Source organism: Galeopterus variegatus, unplaced genomic scaffold, assembly GCF_000696425.1.
Source record: "Galeopterus variegatus unplaced genomic scaffold, G_variegatus-3.0.2 Scaffold4300, whole genome shotgun sequence".
NCBI classification, from domain to species: domain Eukaryota; kingdom Metazoa; phylum Chordata; class Mammalia; order Dermoptera; family Cynocephalidae; genus Galeopterus; species Galeopterus variegatus.
The window spans coordinates 96,580-117,997 of record NW_007730411.1 but is presented as its reverse complement, the minus strand read 5'-3'; the positions used below and the strand labels follow the sequence as shown (position 1 = coordinate 117,997).

Sequence of the window (21,418 nt, the reverse complement as noted above, 5' to 3'; positions counted from 1 at the left end):
CTCCTTCTGTCTACCACCAATTTCTGTTGCTTTTCTACTTTTGTGAATCACGAGCAAAGCAGTGCTTTTGAAGATAATACAAGCAACAACTATAAATTTTTATAATGCTGTCTTCTTAAAAGACTTTTATACAAATCATGTTGTTTGATCTTCACAACTCTCCTATAAAGTTTAACCTATTGGGAAATTTGCGTGTCAAACTAGAATCCTCTAATAAAGTCCCTAAATTAACAACCACTTTTGAGAACAGACTGTATGAGGCACTTTTATAAAAAAGTCATTTATAACACAACTCTGCAAGCTGTCCCAAGACAGCAAATATGCTCAACATCAGAATGCAGAAAATATATGAAAACATATACCATAAAATTACATTAACATGAAACAGTAACTACTTCACGATTTACATTAAATCCTGTACAGATTTAATATGGTGCTATTTATTACAAAAGGTGATGATATTGTAAGAGAGAAGCCCTCATTTCCCAGTAACAAAGATGGACAGAAGAGAATAGCCATATGACTTCCAAAATTCCTGCTTTAAAAAAGGTCTTTATTTTCCTTCTACATTTCCCTATAATATTATTTTTTTCTGAAAAATCTAAGGTTACATTCAAAATTTGGATAATTCAACAGGACTCATAAGCTCTAAACATAATAATTATTTTATCACCTAATAGAAGTGATACTGATCACATTCCCTCATTCTTGCAGATTTCTCTTGTTCCAGCTGCACTAACTTCTCACTTGACGGGTAGTTTCTGTGAGACTCAAACATCTCAACCACACTGTCCTCTATGATGTTTGCCTGACTTAGGTCATTTGCAAAGGTCATGTTTTACTGAAGCCAAAGTACAGCTTCGGTTTGGAAGGGGCCATGATTTTTGTGATCCCCCCATGAGACAGATCATCTTCCANGCTCTTCATTAGTTAATCACAGGAGCTCACCAGAAGAGCTATATAGCTAGTAAGCCTGGAAAGTGGCATTCACATCTTGATCTACTGGCTATGAAAGAGTCTCTTGCAGATTTCAGATAAATCACCTAAATTTACAGGCTGGCCTGGGGCATTATCCATCTAGGGCACAAAACCTCTGAACACAAAGGCAAAAAATAAAAGTGGGCCATCCTTGAGGCCTGTTCCTCACTGCCTTGGCCTTCCTGCTAGATCACAACACTGCTCTCAAGTTAGCTCAGGAACAGGCTTGGGGAGCCCTGGGATTTTCAGAAAAGCAGACAAGTAAACACCTCAATTTAAAATAATCCACAGCATGACCTGTAGTGATATTTGGCTGATTTAACCTGGGACACTATTTTCTTCCACAGAAATAAGTCTTTTCAGGCAATCCTTTCCAATCAAGCTCTGTCTTACCAACCTAAATAGTTTGTTTCAGTAACGAAAGCCAACACATTGGGAGATTTGTAGGATTTGTATGTGTCAGAACTGTCATCTTTCCTGTTCATCTTAATGCTGTGCACATTATCCCTCTCTTGGGATCTTATACATCATTGTCTAACAGCCACTAAAAGTTTCCATTTCAAAACCATGACTTCTTGAGAACATGAGTTCTCAAATCATCATGGCTTCTGAAGGGTCACGGTGTTCAGCGCCATACTTAATTTCTTCCTATCCTACACCCATACATTCTCAACAGGTTTCCATCAAAACAGTTTTGTGATAAATCAATTTACTAGTATTTAAAGGTCTAAATGCTTGGCAATCACTAAACAGATGTTTTCTTGATTTTGTATAATAGGACATAAAGGGAATAACTCCAAGTACTTTTGCCTTTTAGCCAAATTTTAATCTTTCTCAAGTTGCCTTAACACTTCAGACACAGATGTTTTCTTGATTTTGTATAATAGGACATAAAGGGAATAACTCCAAGTACTTTTGCCATTTAGCCAAATTTTAATCTTTCTCAAGTTGCCTTAACACTTCAGACTTTACATTTAACTAATTGATGAACAGTTTCCTTTTGCAACTTTACACATTTTTCACGGGTTGGCTTCTTTCCATAGATCTATAGCACAGGTGTGAAGCTGGTGTGGATATGCACTCCTGACAAGGGCATTTCTAGAACTTTAAAAGGAAGGCTTGCAACTTTTGTTTGTTGTTTTTCCTCCTTCTGGTTCTGCCTCTGGGTTTGTTGCCTACTCAGCAAAAAAAAGGCAAGATCAATCGGAAAAAAGAAAAGGCAGGAATTGGGAAAGTAAAACAGGACCTGAAGGAAGCAGAAATAAAGAAGGAGGGAGAATAAACTTTCACAGTTATAAGCTACCTGGAGAAGTAAAATTCCAGGAATAAAATTGATCAAGACGGCCACCTGCCTGTTTCAAGTGTTCTCAGAGTCACAGAAAATGTGGGTCAACCTGAAGATGCTGCACTGATGGCTGTGGCAAATTAGGCTTCCTCGCCCATTATGCCATATGGCTGCTCAACTACCACAGCTGGAGGCGCAAAGCCATGGGCTCGAAATCTTTTCGAGGATCAAACAGAAAAGCATCATGAACAAAAAGTAGAAATCTATTTAGAATGAAAAATCCATTTCACACTAAACTTTAAAAACTTCCAAACTCTAAAACTTTCAAAATACTGCTGTACATACAAAAACACACCAATACAAGTGTTTCAGATTTGAAAATGAGCCATATGCTGTATGCTCCACACAACAGAGGTCCTCACATTTTCCACAGATATAGATACCATGATTTTCCGAAACCCATTTCCAAGAGGTTGAAATGCAACAAGGCTAATCCATCACTACAAACTCTTTGGGTTGAATGTTGGAACATTTTTCAATCTCTTCTTCTTAGCTTTGACCCTTAACTGTTGGGTTGCAGGTCTTTAGTAAGATCACAGATATATGAACTGAAGAAGTAGAGGAATGCTTTATAGCCTGTTCAAAACTGATTGTTAATTTAATGTGTTGGAATAGATGATCATATGTCAAATATTTGGCCAATCAAACAGACAAATAGACAAACAAAAGATAGTCAAGCTTTTCTATGTTTTTAAATTAATGAATTAATTTTTAAATTGACACACATTGATTGCACGTATTTACGGGGTACGGAGTTATATTTCAGTACTGTATACGAAGTGTGATTATCAAATCAGGTAATTAGCATATCCATCATTGTAAAAATTTATAATTTCTTTGTGATGAGAGCATTTGAGCTCCTTTCTCTTAGCCATTTGAAAACATACGACAAATTATTAATTACAGATGCCTAACACTACTGTACACCACTAGAATTTATTTTTCCTATGCAGTTGTGATTTTTTTTCCATTAGCCAACCTCTCTCTATCCCCCTTTCCTCTTCCCCTTCCCAGTCTGTAGTAACCACACATCTACTCTCTACTTCTATGAACTCAAATTTTTTTTTAGATCCCACATGAGTGAGAGCATGTGGTATTTATCTTTCTGTGCCTGACTTACTTTACTTAACATAATGCCTTCCAGGTTCATATTCATACAAATTGCCACAAATGCCAGGATTTCATTCTTTTTCACGTCTTAGTAGTATTCCATTGTATATATGTGACATTTTCTTTACCCATTCATTTCTTGAAGGACACCTACGTTGATTCCATCTCTTGGCTATTGTGAATAGTACTGCAAAAAATGTGGGGTACAGATATCTCTTTGGTATGCTAATTTCCTTTCCATTGGATAAATACCCAAGAGTGGGATTGCTGTATCATATGGAAGTTCAATTTTCTGTTTTTCGAGGAACCTCCATACTGTTTTCCCTAATGGCTGTACTAATTTACATTCCCACCAACAGCATATGAGAGTCCCCTTTTCTCCACATCCTTGCCAGCCTTTAATATTTTTGTCTTTTTAATAATAACCCTTCTAACTAGGATGAGATGATATCTCATTGTGGTTTTGGTTTGCATTTCCCTGATGATTAATGATGTTAAACATTGTTTCATAAACCTGTTGGCCATTTGTATGTCTTCTTTTGAGAATACTAAATATTTATGTACATGTTGGTAACATTGTACACTGGCACATTTGATGTGTATATATGCACCTGTATCTGAAACCTCTGAAAGATTTGTCTAGCCCTTCAAGTAAGTTTTAATCTCATCTCCCTGTGTCTCAAAAATCAGAGGCTATGCTGTCTCTAAGAGTAAGTGGAAAAAAAAAAAAAAAAAAAAATCTGCTGCCAAACCTGGCTCTGGAATCAGATGGGGTGGAAATGGGATTTGCAACCTATAGGAAATAGAAAATTCCCATTGTTGGAATGTGGAGCTGGGAGACTTTTTTCATATTTGTGGCATGCCAGTAAGAGCTTTCTATACGGAAAGATAACTAATTATGTTTGCACAAGTAAACACCATTATAGAGAGTAGAAAATGCACAAAAATGCGGGATAAGAAAGTAATAACTTCCTTATTGCTTATTAATCCATTCTTATTTTTCTTATTTTTTTTACTACATACACACAATTTTCCAAATATAGAGTCACCTACTATTTAAACCCAGGCAGAAGGACGGTGGTCTGGGAGTGCCATCCCCTCCAACTCCCCCAAAGGTTGGCAAACATTAATGAACATTCCCACGAGTTAGTTTACTGGTGTGAACATTTTCTTAGAGATCTGGGGCTTCCTCTTAAAAGGCAAAGATGACAATGACTGTTCCATTAAGAAATTCACACGCAGCCTGTCATGTGGTTAAGGGGGAAGCATTTCCTTTGAGTCTAAATCAAGTCAATAAATTTAAGATACCTGGGAGGGTTGGGTGCACTGAACTTTTGGCAGAAGTCCAGAACTGAAAAAACTAATGCATTATTTTATTCTGTTTATTGATGAGAAAAAAACAGTCTACTGCCAAACCCTGGTCAGGAATCAGATGGGGAGGGAAGCAATTTGCAGCCCACTAATAAAGCAAAATACAGACAATCTCGGGAGAATTTTTCTCATGTGAACATCCCCTTTAACTCTAGAGTGGTTAGCTTAAAGAGTAGTAGTGGTGGGATCTGCCTTTGCTGTCCTTACCTGTGTAAAGGTCAGGCCCAGGCCCGGGGGAGCATCCCACAGTCCCATCAGCAGTAGCGTCTCTCGGGGAAGTGGCCGGCTGCAGGGGCTGCACGGTGAGGCAATCTGTGAGCAGGTCTGGATGGAGCTCGGTGCTGGACCGCAACTAAGCAAAGGAGAAAACAGAAGGGAGATGGAGATGGAAAGCTTGTCCTCGGAATGCTTTCCTGGAAAGGTATCCTGCCCTAAGGTTCAATGCAATCCAATCTACAAATATTTATCAAGCAGCAACTATGGGTCATGTAGGGAGCTTAACGGAGTGTCAGTAAGAGGGTCAATTCTTCAATCCCAATAACACCCGGCAGGTGCTTCAAGAAAAATGTGGCTAGAGGTGGATCTGACCTCAGTCCTTGATATTTCCACTTCTGGGAACCCAACTTCTTATTATATTTCCTTTTATTTGCTCCGTGTCTTATCAGAACTTGTAGTGATAACAAAAACAAACTCAAAGAGATTTAGTCCATATTGTAAAGTGCTTTTAAAATACAGAGATACTTTCATGAAAATATCCTGGAGATAATTAAGAAATGTCTATTAAGATTTGATGCCTGTAGATTTTACATGAGAGGAAAATACTCAAGTCAAATTTAAAAAAATTACAGAGCATGATTAAAATTCAATGCCATTTATAGCAACAAAAACCCAACAATAACTTACATGAAACAAAACAATTTAGATCTTCATTTTATCTAACTAAATTCTTTATATATTAAAGAGTTACATGTAACAAGATCAAACCCAAAAAATATTAGAATAAAGTGTAGGTCCTCTCTCCCTCCCTCTCTGACTTCCTTCCTTCCTGCCTTGGCTCCACTTACATTTACGAGTGAGGACATGTGATATTTCTCTTTCCTGCCTAGCTTATTTCACATAACATAGTTTTTCCAGTTTCATCCATGGTGCTAAGAATCAAAGAATTTCATTCTTTTTATGGCCGAGTAGCATTCTGTTATGTTTATATACCACATTTTCATTATCCAGTCATCCTTTGATGGACATTTAGGTTGAATCTACATCTTGGCTATTGTGAACAGCACTGCAATAAACGTGGGAGTGCAGGTATCCCTCTGACATGATGATTTCCATTCCTTTGGGTATATACCCAGAAGTGGGATTGCTGGATCAGATGGCAGTTCTATCTGTAGTTGTCTGAGACACCTCTATGCCGTTTTCTACAGTAGCTGCATCAATTTACAGTCCCACCAATGGCGGAGGAGGGTTCCCTTTTCTCCGCATCCTTGCAAACATTTGTTATTCTCTGTCTTTTTGATAATAGCTAGTCTAACTGGGGTGGGATGATATCTCATTGTGGTTTTGATTTGCATTTCCCTGATGATTACTGATGCTGAGCATTTTTTCATGTACCTATTGGCTATTTGTATGTCTTTCTTTGAGAAATGCTTGTTCAGCTTCTTTGCTCATTTTTAATTGGATTATTTGGTTTTTTTACTGGTAAGGTAGTTGAGTTCCTTGTATATACTGGGTATTAACCCCTTGTCAGATGCATATATTTTCTCCCATTCTGTAGGTGTCTTTTCACTTTGTTGATTGTTTCCTTTGCTGTGCAGAAGCTTTTCAGTTTGATATAATCCCATTTGTTTATTTTTTATTTTGTTGCCTGTGCTTTTGGGGTCTTTTTTATAAAGTCTTTGCTCAGTTCTACATCTTGAAGTGTTTCCCCTATGTTTTCTTCTAGAAGTTTTATAGTTTCAGGTCTTATATTTAAGTCTTTAATCCATTTTGAGAAAGAACAAACACAGTAATACGTTGAACTTTCAGAAGGAGAGAATAGAACTGTGGTTATTAGAAATGGTAAAGGGAGAGAGAGCGGGGAGAGGGAAGGGGGTTAGGAAGAAATTGATTAATGAGCACAAAGAATGAGTATGTTCTGTAATGACAAATAGGCCAACTATCCTGATTTGATCATCACATATTGTAAATGTATAGTAATAGTTAACCCGCAAACATATGTATATAACTACTTATGTTTCATTAAAACAAAAAGTGTAGGCAAAAAGTTATCTGATCTCCTTATAAATAAGAATTTTGTAAGTGTAATTCGAATGGAAAAAATCACTGCTTGGACAAAAACATAAAACCTTAAAAACAATTGAGAAATATGTTTGTTACAAATATTGCAAATGGCTATCATCTTCGGTATTTAAAGAGAATATATAAATTGATTTTCTAAAGACAGTTGAACTTTCAGAAGGAGAGAATAGAACTGTGGTTATTAGAAATGGTAAAGGGAGAGAGAGCAGGGAGAGGGAAGGGGGTTAGGAAGAAATTGATTAATGAGCACAAAGAATGAGTATGTTCTGTAATGACAAATAGGCCAACTATCCTGATTTGATCATCACATATTGTAAATGTATAGTAATAGTTAACCCGCAAACATATGTATATAACTACTTATGTTTCATTAAAACAAAAAGTGTAGGCAAAAAGTTATCTGATCTCCTTATAAATAAGAATTTTGTAAGTGTAATTCGAATGGAAAAAAATCACTGCTTGGACAAAAATATAAAACCTTAAAAACAATTGAGAAATATGTTTGTTACAAATATTGCAAATGGCTATCATCTTCGGCATTTAAAGAGAATATATAAATTGATTTTCTAAAGACAGCACTAAACCTTTAGTTACATGGCTGGAGTATCATTCAACGAATATTTGTCGAGTGTCACATACCCTAGGAATACTGACTGTCTTTTTGGAACTTATACTCTAAGTGAGGAATAAATAAAATGCATACAGCATCAGACAGTGATAAATGCTATGGAGGAAAGTGATGCAGAGAAGGCAGATAGTGAATAGGGATGAGGGGTGGCAACTTTGGGTAGGGGATCAGGAAATGCCTCTTGGAGACGGTGCTTGTAAAAAGCCTTGAGAGAAATGAGAGAATAAGCCTGAGCGGCAGTAGGCTGGAGTGGAGTGAAGTGAGCCTGGGTCCAGGCAAGAGAAATGAAGGTCAAGCCAGAGTTGGAAGGGGATGTATAGCATTATTTATAGCAATACCTAAAATCAGGGAACGTTACTTCAATGTCTGCAATTAAGGCTAATAAATGATTTACATCAAATTAATGGAATATTATGCCATCATTAAAATAATATTCATGAACACAACAGCAAAACACAAAATTATATATACAAAATGATAACAATCACATAAAAACCCACAAAGTAACAGAAGTTAATGTAATCCAATATTAAAACAGAGTTTTGTTCTCAGCAGCAATATTATGATTTTATGTCCTCTGCTTTTTTTTTTTCATCATTTCCTCTACTTTCCAAATTTTCTCCATTCCAATGATGTGCCGGAGCTGTCTTACACCAATCTGAGAGTTCCAACTGTGTGCACCTTTTCCCAACTTTCTGTGCAATGATGTCAGATTGATAGCCTGAAATTGGTCATGGTGCTAATATTTACACCATGGAAACTCTCAAATGCTACAAACTGGGGCTTTTTTATTTGAAGAGCTGGTTGTTAAACATTACCAGCACACTACTGACAATGTCTATGACCACATTCTGATCAGAAAGACCCCCCCCCCCAACACACACACACATCAGTAAGTTACTATTTAGCCTGCGGTACTTCTTGGATCTCAAAAGGCTTTGTAAAGAGACAAACATTATCAAAGTCTTAGTCTTAGCCTGAGAATATTAAAATGGCACAGTGACCCTAAGTACAGGGAAGGGGTATTTAATACATGTAGTGAGTAAGATATAATTATATTCGTAATTTCCTCATTTTGGCATTTTGGAGTCTCTGACCAAGACTATCTTTGTGAATGTCTAAACCTTTCAAAGGCCTTTGGAAGGTATGTTTGTTATTTTGGTACTAACCTAACACAATGCCATGTAAGAAAAACTGGAAAATAATCAAGGCTTAGAATGAGTTCTGCTGATCACTTTTAATTTATATTCCATCATGAAAATGTGATCTGGGGTCCACATGTTCTACCAAGGGTAGACACAAATGCTTCTCTGCTTTCTATTACCAACTACTCCAGGGTTTTTACAGTTATCAGTACCAATGAGGTCTTTCCAAGGAATTTCATGGCCATAGTTACTCCTGGCGTCAAAAGCAGGCAATACTTCCTTAGCTTCAAGAAGTATTCATGTTTTCCAAGAGTGTGATTCCATACGACTTTGTGGTGAGAGTTAATTTGGTTTTCTCCGGGATTAGGCATGGTTCTAGAAAGTGCTTCTTAAATTGAACAGGCTTTGAGGACCTTATGCAAGATTTCCAAAGGAGGGCCATCTGCATAGAAATGCAGTAATGATATGTAAGTTTAGTATCCCTCCCAGATCATTAGACCAGGAAAGGGTCTTCCAGATCCTTTAATGTTCTTAAATGTTCTCTAGTACAGGGATTATCTAATAGGTGAGGTGTGAGGGACATAGCAGAATCTCCTGGGAGGGGTGTCTTTCAATACAATACAGTTTTACTTTGTGAATAACAAACCCAACTATTTGTATAAAACAATTCCATAATGTGTATTCAACATCTTCTTAGTTGCTAAAGATGTATAAAGAAGATAGAGGGAAATTTTTCAACAGCATGGTCTCGAACTGCAGTTCTTAAACCTGGGCATGCTCAGAATCACCTGTGGGGCCCCACCCAGAGCTACTGATTCAGTAGGTCTGCATGCATTTCTAAGTTCCCAGGTGATGATGATGCCATCGGTCTGGGGATGACACTTTTAGAACCCCAGTCGCTAAGAATCCTGATGAGGAGAGCTAAGATTTTTCTGGTAATGGAAAGAGGAAATGAGTTGTGGAAACAAGGAATTTTAAAAACCTAATATTCTTTAATGCAGAAACTGAAATGTTATCATCTTATCTTCTTTGATTAGCTCGGGCTAATAAAAATCTTTCTGAAGCAGAGACTTCAGCCTCTAATTAGCAGGTATTAGGAAAGGCCACCGGGAGGAGAAGATAAGGACAAATGCTAGGAGTATTTGCAAATCATTGGACTGGGAGATACTGGGAAAGTAAGCTCAAACCCACGCAGGGGGGTGAACGTGTCACGTTTGTATCTTGTCATCATAAAATATCTTGGCAATTTTGTAAGAAATCTCCTTTGGACATCTAGACCTTAAAAGTCTAGTGTTACCTACGTTGGAAAGTAACCATTAACCCTGAGGCCACACATACTAATCAGTGAACATAGAAAAGATTCTTAAATTCCCCATATAGTTGTACCCCACATCTGTGGTTTTACTTTCAGTTACCTGCGGTAAACCATGGTTTGCAAATAGTAAATGGAAAATTCCAGAAATAAATGATTTATATGTTTTACATTGCACACTGTTCTGAGTATTCTGATGAAATCTCATGTCATCCTGCTCTGTCCTGCCTGGGTCATAAACCATCCCTCTGCCCAGCATCTCCACACTGTCTGCTCCCTGCCAGTTAGTCATTTAGTATCCATCTAGGTTATCAGATTGACTGTGTGGTATTGCAGTGCTTGTGTTCAAGTAACCCTTAGTTTACTTAATAATGGCCCAAAATGCAAGAGTAGTGATGCTGGCATATTGTTATAATCATTCTACTTTATTATTAGTCACTGTTGTTAATCTCTTTGTGTGCCTAGCTTACAAATTAAACTTCATCATAAGTGTGTATGTATAGGAAAAAACATAGTATATACAGAGTTCAGTACTACCCAAGGGTTCAGGACTATCCAAGGTTTCTGGCTTCCACTGGGGGTCTTGCAAGGATATCTCCCCTGTGGATAAGGGGGAACTACTGTACATGCATCCAACAGTCTCTCTTCAGACCTCATAATAATAAATAGTTAAGTGAGGTCCATTAAAAAAAAACCAATTTGGATGCATATTTTCTTTCACAGGGATAAAAAGGTTAAAAATTTTCAATCTAGTTTAATACCTGCTCTTAGGGGAGAGCAAAGGACTTGCCCTTTACAGAGTCTTTACTGCTCTTTACAGAAAGAAGTGGAATTCGAACTCACTGATCATCAATTCGTCTATTTTAAAGGCTGCTGTGTGGCACAACACCAGGGACCTTTACTCCCATTGTGAACAGTGCCCCTGGAGTTGTTCAGCTCAGCTGCCCTGGCCATACCCCATTATTTCCAGAGTAGCACGGCCCTGCTTTGTCTTTCCCATTCATCCACTGAACAAATATTACTTGTGTCTCAACCAAATGTCAGGCACTGTTCTAGGGGCTTGAAATGCAACAGAAATGAAAGCAAAGATTCCCAGCGTAGAAGTTTACATTCTAGAGCAGGAAGATAATGAACAGTAAACAAACCAAAGAAATAAATAAATTGTATAGAAGGTGGTTAAGTGCTGTGGATAAAGAAAAAGAAGAGAAGGAGAAATTGGGAGTGATGGGAGAATGATGGCCTCTTTGAGAAGAGATACCTGAGCAAAGCCTCGAAGGAGTTGGAGAAATTAGCTAAGTGCGCATTGAGTGGCAGTGAGTTCCAGAAGCAGTGTAGCGTGGCTGGAGGGGGGTGTGATGTAGAAAATGAGCTCTGAGAGGGGAGGGGGGACAGGCCACGCAGGACCTTGCAGCCCTCAAGAGGGACTCTGGCGTTTAGTCTTGGTGCAGTAGGGAGCCTGGTGGGATCTCCACCATTTGCTCCCTGGGACACTCATGTCATCCCCTCTTCTTATCCACGGTTATGGGCACTTTGTCTCCCCTTCTTTAAAAGCCCACATGAACTATAAGTATGAATGCTGTGGTGGTTACCAAGGTGACACATAAAACACCATCAGCACCCAGTTATTCCATCAAACTCTCACCTAGGTGTTGCTGTGAAGGAATTCTCTAAATGGCATTAACATCCACAGTCAGTTGATTTACAGTAACAGATTATTCCCTACGACCTGGGTGGGCCTCATCCAAGCAGTGAAAGGCTTAAGAGCAAAAAAACTAAGGTTTCACTGAAAAAGAGAAAATCCTGCCTCTGGACTGCAGCATCAGCTCCTCCTGAAAGTTTTTAGCCTTCCAGCCCACCCTACAAACTCCTACTTCTCCAGCCCCCACAATGGAGTAAGTCAATTTCTTGAAATCAATCACTCTCTCCCTCCCCCTGTGTGTGTGTGTGTGTGTGTGTGTGTGTGTGTGTGTGTGTGTGTGTGTGTGTGTATCCCTACTGGTTCTGCTTCTCTGGAGAACACTGATACAGATGTACTACAATGCACTTTAAAGCCACTACCATAGGATGATTTATTTCAGATGAGGAAGGAAAGAGCCTCATGCAGATGAATTCCACAGAAAAGGGCTGGATGTGCACAGCCAACATGGCACACTTTTAAAGACTGCATCTCAAGTCAATAAATATACACTGAACCTCCACAATGTGCTTGGTACTGTGTGCGTCACAAAAACTCTAGGAGGTACATACTATTGTGATTTCCATCTCAGAGATGGGAAAGCTAGAATTACACCGCTAGTGAATGTCAGGCTTGGCCTCGGGTGTGTCAGAATCGAAAGTCAGGCTTTCAGAGATTTCGTTAAGGGGGAGTGGAAGGTGGGTTAGGGAGAAATTGGTTATGGACACAAAGAATCAGGATGTTTTGTCATAATGAAAGTGCCAACTACCCTGACTTGATCATCACATATTGTACACAAATACTGATAAGTCAACTCTGTACCCCACAAATATATATAATCAATTATGTTTCAATAAAACAAAAAAGAAATAACCCACCCCCAACCTTCTCCTCTGCCCACTGCACCACCCCACACAGGCTCACGCACTCTCCCTTCCCTCTTTTATATTTTAGTTCAGCCTCTTGTTCAGATCGTGATCTAGGAGATCTGGAAAAGTGCCTAGTGTATGTTGTCACCGCTGTGTGTATCTAACACTATGCCCCTCAGGTAAGGGGGTCTTTGTTGGAGTTGAGATGGAGGCAATAAAACAGATGGGCCACTTCTATTTGATGTTCATTGTCCCCTCCCCTGCGGGTTTGTCACCTGGTTCGGTCCTGATCCAGTAACATGAGTACCTGTGGTGACAGAAATACAGCACGGCACTCATGGTTCCTTATGGCCTGCATCCTGAGCGTGCACAGTGGTCCCAGGCACCATCTGTTCCCTCGACTATCACCCCTGGTTCCTGGGAAAGGGGCACTACTGTGGTGACTTCCTGATCCTAAGAGGAGATGATCTTGACCCAGGGGCGTCCCTGACCTCCATACCCCTCCCTAAGAGAGGATACATCCCTGGTCTCTCTCCGGATTCTCCTGCTCCTTCCTTGGTTCTCTTCCTCTTCCCACTCCTGCCCTGCACAATTTGCTTTGGTCCTCACTCCCACCTCCGGAGAGCTCAGCCAGACCCTGTGGGGTGACACTCACACCTACACTCTTCCCACATGCTAGTTTAGGTGTGGGAGCTCAGGGAAGGCCTCTGTGAGGATGGGATGTCACTGGCTGAGACCAGAAAGCAGCCAGGGAGTGAGATCTGCCCAAGAGCAGCGAGGAAAGACACCAAAGGAGGGAGCAAGCGGTGTTTCAAAGGCAGCTGCCAAAGAAAAGGCAGCGAGGAAGTGAGGGGACAGGTGTGGGACAAGAAGCTGGAGAAGCTGCCAGAGGTCAGATCATAGAATGCCTCTAGGCACATTGGACTTCCTTGAAATGGCCAGCCATGGGAGGGCGTGCGCAGGAAAACAAGTGGTTTGCTTCACATGGTAGAAGGACCACTCTGACTACTGTGTGGGAGACAGACAGGAGGACAATAGCGCCTGGGGTGGGGCCTATCCCAGCACTGGAGATGCGAGATGCCCATGGTGTGGAATCCGAGGTGGTGAGAGGTAGTCAGCTTCTGTTTCAAAGGCGGGGCTGAATTCCGTGTGGAATATGAGAAAGAGGCAACCCAAGGATGGTCCCAAGTTTTGGCCTGAGGAGCAGCAGAGGAGAACGGAGAAGGAGCAGACTGGTGGTGAATCAGCAGTTTGGTTTTGGATGCATTAAGGCTGAGATGCCTCCTGGACACCCAGGGGTAGAATGTGCAGGCACCTGCCCATGACAGGCTGGGTGCAGGGAGCAAGCCGATGGGGCTGGATCACAACAGCAACTCCCGCTCCGCTCCGCCTGCAGGCTCGCTCCCCTCACCAATCCATGCTGTGATCTCAGATGGGCTCTCCAGAAGCAGAGTTTATCATGCCATACCCAAGAAACAAATATCCTCAGGTGTTCCTTAGCACACCAGTCCCAAAAGGCTAAAAAACTAAGAGCATGTGATTTCACCATATGCCATGGATGGATATTTCTCCTAGGTCTGGATAATAGCTGTCTTGCTGTCTGGAAACTTCTTATTTAGTATGCTGGTCATTCTTCCTGCCTGGAGCGGCCTCCCGCCTCCCAATACAACTCCTCTGAGATCCCACTTACAACCTGCCTCCTGCATGAAGCTCCTCTGACCAGGCCAGTCCGCACCAGGCCTCCCAGGTCCTGCAGAGGCTGCTTTCAACACTCCTGCAACTGGACATGTGCACTGAGGCTTTGTTTCTTGTTATGAATTTAGTCTGCACAATTGTGTTGTACAGTCCACGAGGACCTTTTGACCATCTGCCTCTTAAGCTTTTAAGAGTCTACAGCACCCAGCAGAGTGGTGCCAGCATCACAGCAAATCATTTTGTGACTACCTGCTCACTGGATTTGTAAGAATGAGTCACAATTCTTTAAAGGAGGTTACAATCTCTACTGGTGTGTGAATATGTCTAAATATATAACATGGTCATCTCTTAATTTCCCCTTCTAAGGGAGAATTTTCAAAGACACAGGAAGCATAAGGGAGAGACTGCTGATACCCCTCTTGTGGAATGGGCTGAGGCTGACACCACCTGAACTGGCCCCCTTGCTTAGCTGCTTCCCCTTCCCCCACTCCTCTCCTGGGTTCTCCTGGGAGTAGTTCTTTAATAAATCACGTGCACCTGAACTACTTAGCTCACAGTCAGCTTCTGGGGCAACCAACTCAGTAAATATTCTAAACTTAAATTGATTTGTTTCGGGAACATCCAGAGCCAATCAGCAGCACTCAAAAGGATGCTCAGATACTCATCCGCTCATTTCTCTTCTGTACCCACTCTGCCCATACACCAGGGGTATGATTACCAGATGTTTAATGCAAGTGGGGCATTCTGAGCCATCATGAATAATACTAAAAGCATGATTGTGGAGAGAAAATTAAAATAAAACCCTAATTTACAAGAACAATTGGCAATCAAAGGAGCTTCAGATGTCACTGGGCCAAACCACTGTGTTATGCCCACCCTCTCTTACAGCAACCTTCAGACTCCGCTGCATGGTAACCTATAGTGAGGGGCAACTTACTTCTTCATCTTGGCCGTTAGCTTCAATTCTAGACAGTTCCAGTTGTCAAAAAGTTTCTTTTGTGTGTGCATTGAGTCCTGATTTAGCTCTCAGCAACCTTTGGGACTGTCTGTATCCTTCTATTCATAAACCTGTAGTAAGGCTCATGGACACACCAGGAAGACTCAAGGCAGCTCTGAATCTCAGAAACCAATCTGTGAGTCTTTGAGTGTTAATGATCCTCGTCTTCAATGAACCATCTTAGGGCTTAATTTCTCAGCCTATCCAGGTGCAAGTAAACAAATTGGCTCCTTAGCTTCTGTACAATCTCCCATTATGAAATATTTGTTCTGAATGATAGTTTTTCAGCCTTAATAATGAAATCACCCATCAAAGCTTGACAAGGTTCCTGCATGTGGAAATTTGAGCTGTTTCCCTAACAATACAGGGATTTTTCCTAATATATAAAAACAAGGCACCGTCAATTGTGATTTGTATTTGTTTTTTTTTTGTTCAAAACTATTCTGTTAATGTTTACAAGCTCTCGAAACAAGAGATGGAAATTCTACTCCCGTCATTTTCTCATTTCAGATATGATTGAATAATCGTCCAAGATTAAGTGAGTCAAGTGGAAATAATTAGGAAAGGGAAAAAGGCCCAGATTCTTCAATTTTCAGTTCCATTGCATTTTATTCCAGGAGCAAAGGCATTCTGTTAGTCTGAATCAATACATACTTCCAAAGAAAGCAAGGCACAATCAAAGGCCTTTTGTTTTCCCCTTCTCCAAAGAGTATAGTCCATCTGGGCCATGCATATCCACGCATCACCTTGTAGGGATTCTTTTGTTCTCTGGAAATCAAATGCCACCAAAATATGTTTCAGAAGAAACTCAGCCAGAAGGAAAGACAGGCAGAATTTTTTTCCCAGAGGGTTAAGGTTTATTACCAGAACACACTCATCAAGGGTTCCCTATGACACTTTGAGCAATGTGGATCTTGGGGAATTAACTCATTGCCAAAAGGCTTAAAATTAATTACAATGAATTAACTTATTATATTAATTACAATGAATTTTTAGTTGAATCTAAGAATTCCATCTCTAGGGGATTCCTTAGCACTGACATTTATGAAGTGGCTTTGGCATCTCATAGGTAATTACTCTCCAACAATCTGCTATCAAATTTGTTTCCTTTGGGAATGACCAATTTGCAAAGAGGAAAAGAAATGAGAGAGAAGACTCAGAAAAATGGTGCTGAAAGAAATCTCTTTGGGAACATGATTGTCCAATTGGGCACTCTGAGCTTTATAAAAGGGATACCTATTTGGTCAGCACCAAACTGAAAGGCTAAAAATTTTATCCAAGCCCAATTAATGAACATACCAAAATACTTGAATGGGTACATATGCTGGGGTATATCTCAATAAGGTAAGTAAAAATCAGAGCTAGTATAGACACAACAAAATCAGCAGTCATTTAGTAAAAAATGATGATTGATAGAAACTGTTCATAGAAACAGAGAATTTCATAATAAAAAGGAAGTAGGGACCAGTCATCCTCCCTGCCAACTCTATCATGGTACTAATTGAAATTCCTGCAACGATGGAAAAGTTCTGCACTGTACTAATTGGCAGCCACTAGCCACATGGAGTTAATGAGCACTTGAGTGACATGTGGCTAGTGAACATAACTAAGGAACTGAACTTTTTTTTTTTTTTTTGTCTTTTTCCATGTCCGGCAACGGATCGCAACCCTCAGTGTTGCCCCCGCACCGGACCGGGGACCGGCAACGGGACCGCAACCCTTGGCATTGCTCCCGTGCCTCGCTCAGCCAGTGAGCGGGAACCGGTCTGTATGTGGGATCCGAACCCTCGGGCGGGAGCGCCACCGCGCTTCCCAAGCGGCGCACTATCCAGTGCGCCACCGGGCCGGCCCCAGGAACTGAACTTTTAATTTTGATTAATTTAAATCTAAATTTGCAGTATTGAACTTCGCAGTATTACTACATGCCAATAATGGCAACTCTATCTTTGCCTAAATCCTTTTGATGCCAGGGAACTCATTTCCTTACCTCTCAGCACCCTCCATCGCTAAATAGGTCTAATCATTAGAAAGTTTTGCTTCGGGTTCAACTATAAATCACCTAATTTCCACCTCCTCCCCCAGACCATAGAGAATAACTGCATGGTCTACTTTTACAGTTCTTTTTATATTTGAGAAGCCCTGAAATGCTGTCGTATCCTAGAATTTCAGCACTGAAGGGGGCCATGGTTCAGGTTCATTGTCAGCCCTCCCTTAGCAATTCTTTCTCCAGGCTAAACATCTTTAGTTCTTCTTGTAGATAAGGCAACAGGTAAGTAGAAAGAACTTGGGCCTTTTAGATTCATGAACTGTAGTTCGACTACTGTGTGATGCTGGGCACATATATTCACTTTCCTGAATGCAGTTTCCCTTCTGTAAAATAAGGGTAATACCTTGGTTGCTTTGAGAACTTAATGAGATAAGAAACAGAGAGCACTTAACACCATGCCGGGCACACAGAAGTCACTTAGTAAAACAACAGTCCTTGCTATCCCATGTAGCATAATCTCCCATTCACTACTTCAATTATTCTCAACACCAGGCCTCGATGGTCTATGTGCAAACAATATCCCAATACTAATATAGTGCGCCAGCTGTCTGACCAGGACAGAACAATGGAACAAACACATCCCTTGTTCTAGACTTTCTACCTCTCTTAATACAGCCTAAAGTAGCCAACAGCTCTTATAAATCTACGTTATACTACTCATTCATTCATTCAGCTCATATTTATCGAGTCCTTAGTGTGTGCTCCAAACTATGCTAGACCTAGGAGACAAGTGGTGTATAGGACAACCAGGTTCTATGTCTTCATGGAGTTTATAGTGTGGTATGAATAAACTCATCATCATGGAAAACCTTCAGACTTTTTCTCATGTGTGATACTCTTTATGTTTGATGGCTTTTTACATTGGGAAGCTAACTATCTTTTTTCCTGGTGGTGCAGAACTTCTCCTGGGTTGCATTTGATTCAGCTCAATCACTCAGCTGGCTACCATGTGTCCCCTTTCAGTGCCATTTGCAAACTTGATGAAAACATTCTCTGTCACTAAAGGTGATGTTAAATCTCTGCCCAAGAGTGAGTTATCTAAAAAAAAAAATGGCCTATGCCCTATGAACACCAGGCGTCAGTAACTGCTTAAATAATAGCTTCTCCACAATACAGGTTGTAAAACATAAGAGTGTTGGTTCTGGACCCAGACTACCCGAATTTGGACTTACTTATCCTTACTTATAAAATGTTAGACAACCATGAAATGTTGCTTAACACCTCTTTACCTTAGTTTTCTGTTTATGACGTGGATAATAACGGCACCTAATTTATAAGGTTGTTTTTAGAGATAACATGAAATAGTAAAACATTATGCCAATACATGGTATATAATCAATGTTTAACACATGTTAACTGCCATTTATATTATTATTTTTTCATAACATTCAGTGTAGAAGCACTGTAACACTCCATAACGTTCGCTCTTATTTGATTTTTCTCTATCAACTTCTTCCTTTTGTATACCATAGTGGCAAATGACAAAGGAAAAAGAACAGGGGACTTTGGGGTCAAATAAATACAAGTTCAAATCTCAGCTCTGCACCTACTACAACTATGTGGCCTTTGACAAGATATTTAACCTCTCAAGGCTTCAGGACGTTTCTCTGTACAATGGGATGATAACACTGACTCTATAGGGATTAAAGGATTACATGAGGTGACCTAAAGCGTAATAACTGGTGTTGTATATGGTTAATTTTTTTTTTTTACCCAAGAAGAAGCTGTTATGATTGTTAAGAGTGATATCTGTGTTAGTAATACTCTGGGGTCTTGCTTAGCCTTAGAAACAGACTCCAGGGACAAACAGTGTCGTACTGGAGACATGAGCGTAGTTTTCGAGGATGAACGTCACCATGGGAGTTATTCTGTCTCAGGAGAATGTAGCGTTCAATCTCTTGGAAGAGACCAAAATATATTAGAAACGAAAACCAACAACAAAATATTTTCAGGACACTCTGGGGATGTTAATACTTCCTCTAGATATCCCATTTACCACAATCTGCACCACTATTTAGCTATCCTGGACAGAGCTGGGGAGTTGAGGATCGAAAAGATGTTGAAATCAGAAAGGCACGCAGCTTCTATTCTTTTGTATTGTTACATTTGTGAAAACATCATTTTCTTCCTAAGTCAATATTTATCTAAAACTGACACCAAAGAATCTTATTTTTTTTTTCTGACTGGAAAATGATACGCAAATGGACAGTCAAAGGTGAACTCAAACTTCATCTGGAGGTGCATCTCAAAGCAGAATATTAAACTGAAGGGTGGATTCTTTATTTTAAGATAAACAGAGAAATACTAATATGAAACTTTACTTTGCCATGAAAAACATCCTCCTCCACCCTTTGGGGCCTTGGTATGGGGTTACGAAGACTCAAAGCAAGATAGAAAGTTTACTTTTATCATAGCTTCAGAAATTCCTCTGACACCAGCTCATTGCACTATGTGACCACACACACTTCGTTGCGTCCATTCAAGTGTAGCGCTTTTCTTTCTATTCAAGCATTCCCAAAGTTTAATTAAAGCAGCCAGCTATCTAGTAATTACTTCCCCATCCATCTGACCAGCTCTGTCTTGCATTGTCTCCCTTGAATTGATTCTGACGACAGCCCCTGCCTATGCTACAGTTTAGGAATTGTGGGGAGGGACTCACTGAACAAGTCAGTGGACCTCATTTTTTTTCTTCCTTTCATTTAATTAAAAGGAATGGATTGCAAAAAGATTTAAGGCTGACTGTAATGTGCATGAATGTTTGGACAATTTTAAAAAATACCTACTTCTAAAAGTTGAAGCCTGTCATTTCCATGAAAAGCACATGCCCTCTAGCCTCCCATCCATCCTATACTCAACAGTCAGTTTAGTTTTCCTCAAGTACATCACTGACAATGTCACGCCTCTCCCCTCCAAAGCCCTTTAGTGATTCTCCCCCAAACATTACCTACAGCCCAAGTTCACGGCTGCAACAAGCTGGCCCTCACTCAGCTGTGTAGCTTCATGTCTCATGAGTGGAGTCACAGGAAGCCAAGATGCTGTCTCCTACAACCCTTGTTCCTTCTCCTTCATGGCTCCCTGCTGCACTTCCAACCACAAGCCACCCTCATCGTAAGTCCCCTCTTCTCCATGCTCGATGGACCTACGAAACATTCTGCATATTCTCCAAGGTCCAATTCAATGTGACCTCTCCCTTGATGTTTTCCCAGACCTTCCTAGTCCAAAGTCATTTCTTCCTTTTTTTTTACATTCGAACAGCAATTTCTCATCTTGCTGATGGCACTTGTGGTTTTCTGCATTTTGTAATAGCTATTTATAAATTCTGTGTGTGTGCATCACAGCAGACAAAAAAAGGGCCTTATAAACAGAACGCATGGCTGTTTGATCATGCAACCTAAAACAGTGCTTCTTTTCACACAGATGTTACCTATAAATGCTGGGGGAATGTGTGAACAAATAAATGAGTGAATCACAAACAAATCAATAGCTGCTAAAGATTCATTAATTCATGCCGGTCCTTTCAGACAGGCCCCAAAGACAGATGGAATCATGTCTTCGTGCAATATGAGAGGAAGAAAAGGGTTAATCAGATTAAGCATACTTAAGCATACTTATCAATTAAGAATAAACTAGGAAATAGCCAAGTGAAAATCTTAACAGAAGTTTAAAAAAAAAATGACACTTGGGAAGTTTATTTCCTTATAATACTCAGTCTCCATTCATGCCAAATTTCACTAGATGATACTATTCACATTTATATATTGCCTCTTGGAATGTGCAAATGAGCAGTCCTTCCAATAGGAAATGCTAATTCACTACATTTATACCTCGTATCTCTCAATCATCTGGAAGGGCTGGAAACAAATCCAATTTTCTACCTTACTTTTAAAGATTCAATGTTTGGTGTATATATGATAAGTAGAACACACACATTTCAAGCTGAGTGGTCCT

General features: G+C 40.1%; 1 protein-coding gene across 1 annotated transcript in view; it reads right to left on the bottom strand.

Annotated features, from left to right (window-relative positions):
• Nucleotides 1-21,418, bottom strand: part of LOC103602787 (zinc finger protein GLIS3-like) — a 158,611-nt gene that overhangs the window by 64,032 nt on the left and 73,161 nt on the right. Inside the window, exon 5 of the mRNA XM_008587224.1 lies at nucleotides 5,012-5,156. Within this exon, the coding sequence (XP_008585446.1) occupies nucleotides 5,012-5,156 (145 nt within the window). The remainder of the gene's footprint in view (nucleotides 1-5,011; nucleotides 5,157-21,418) is intronic.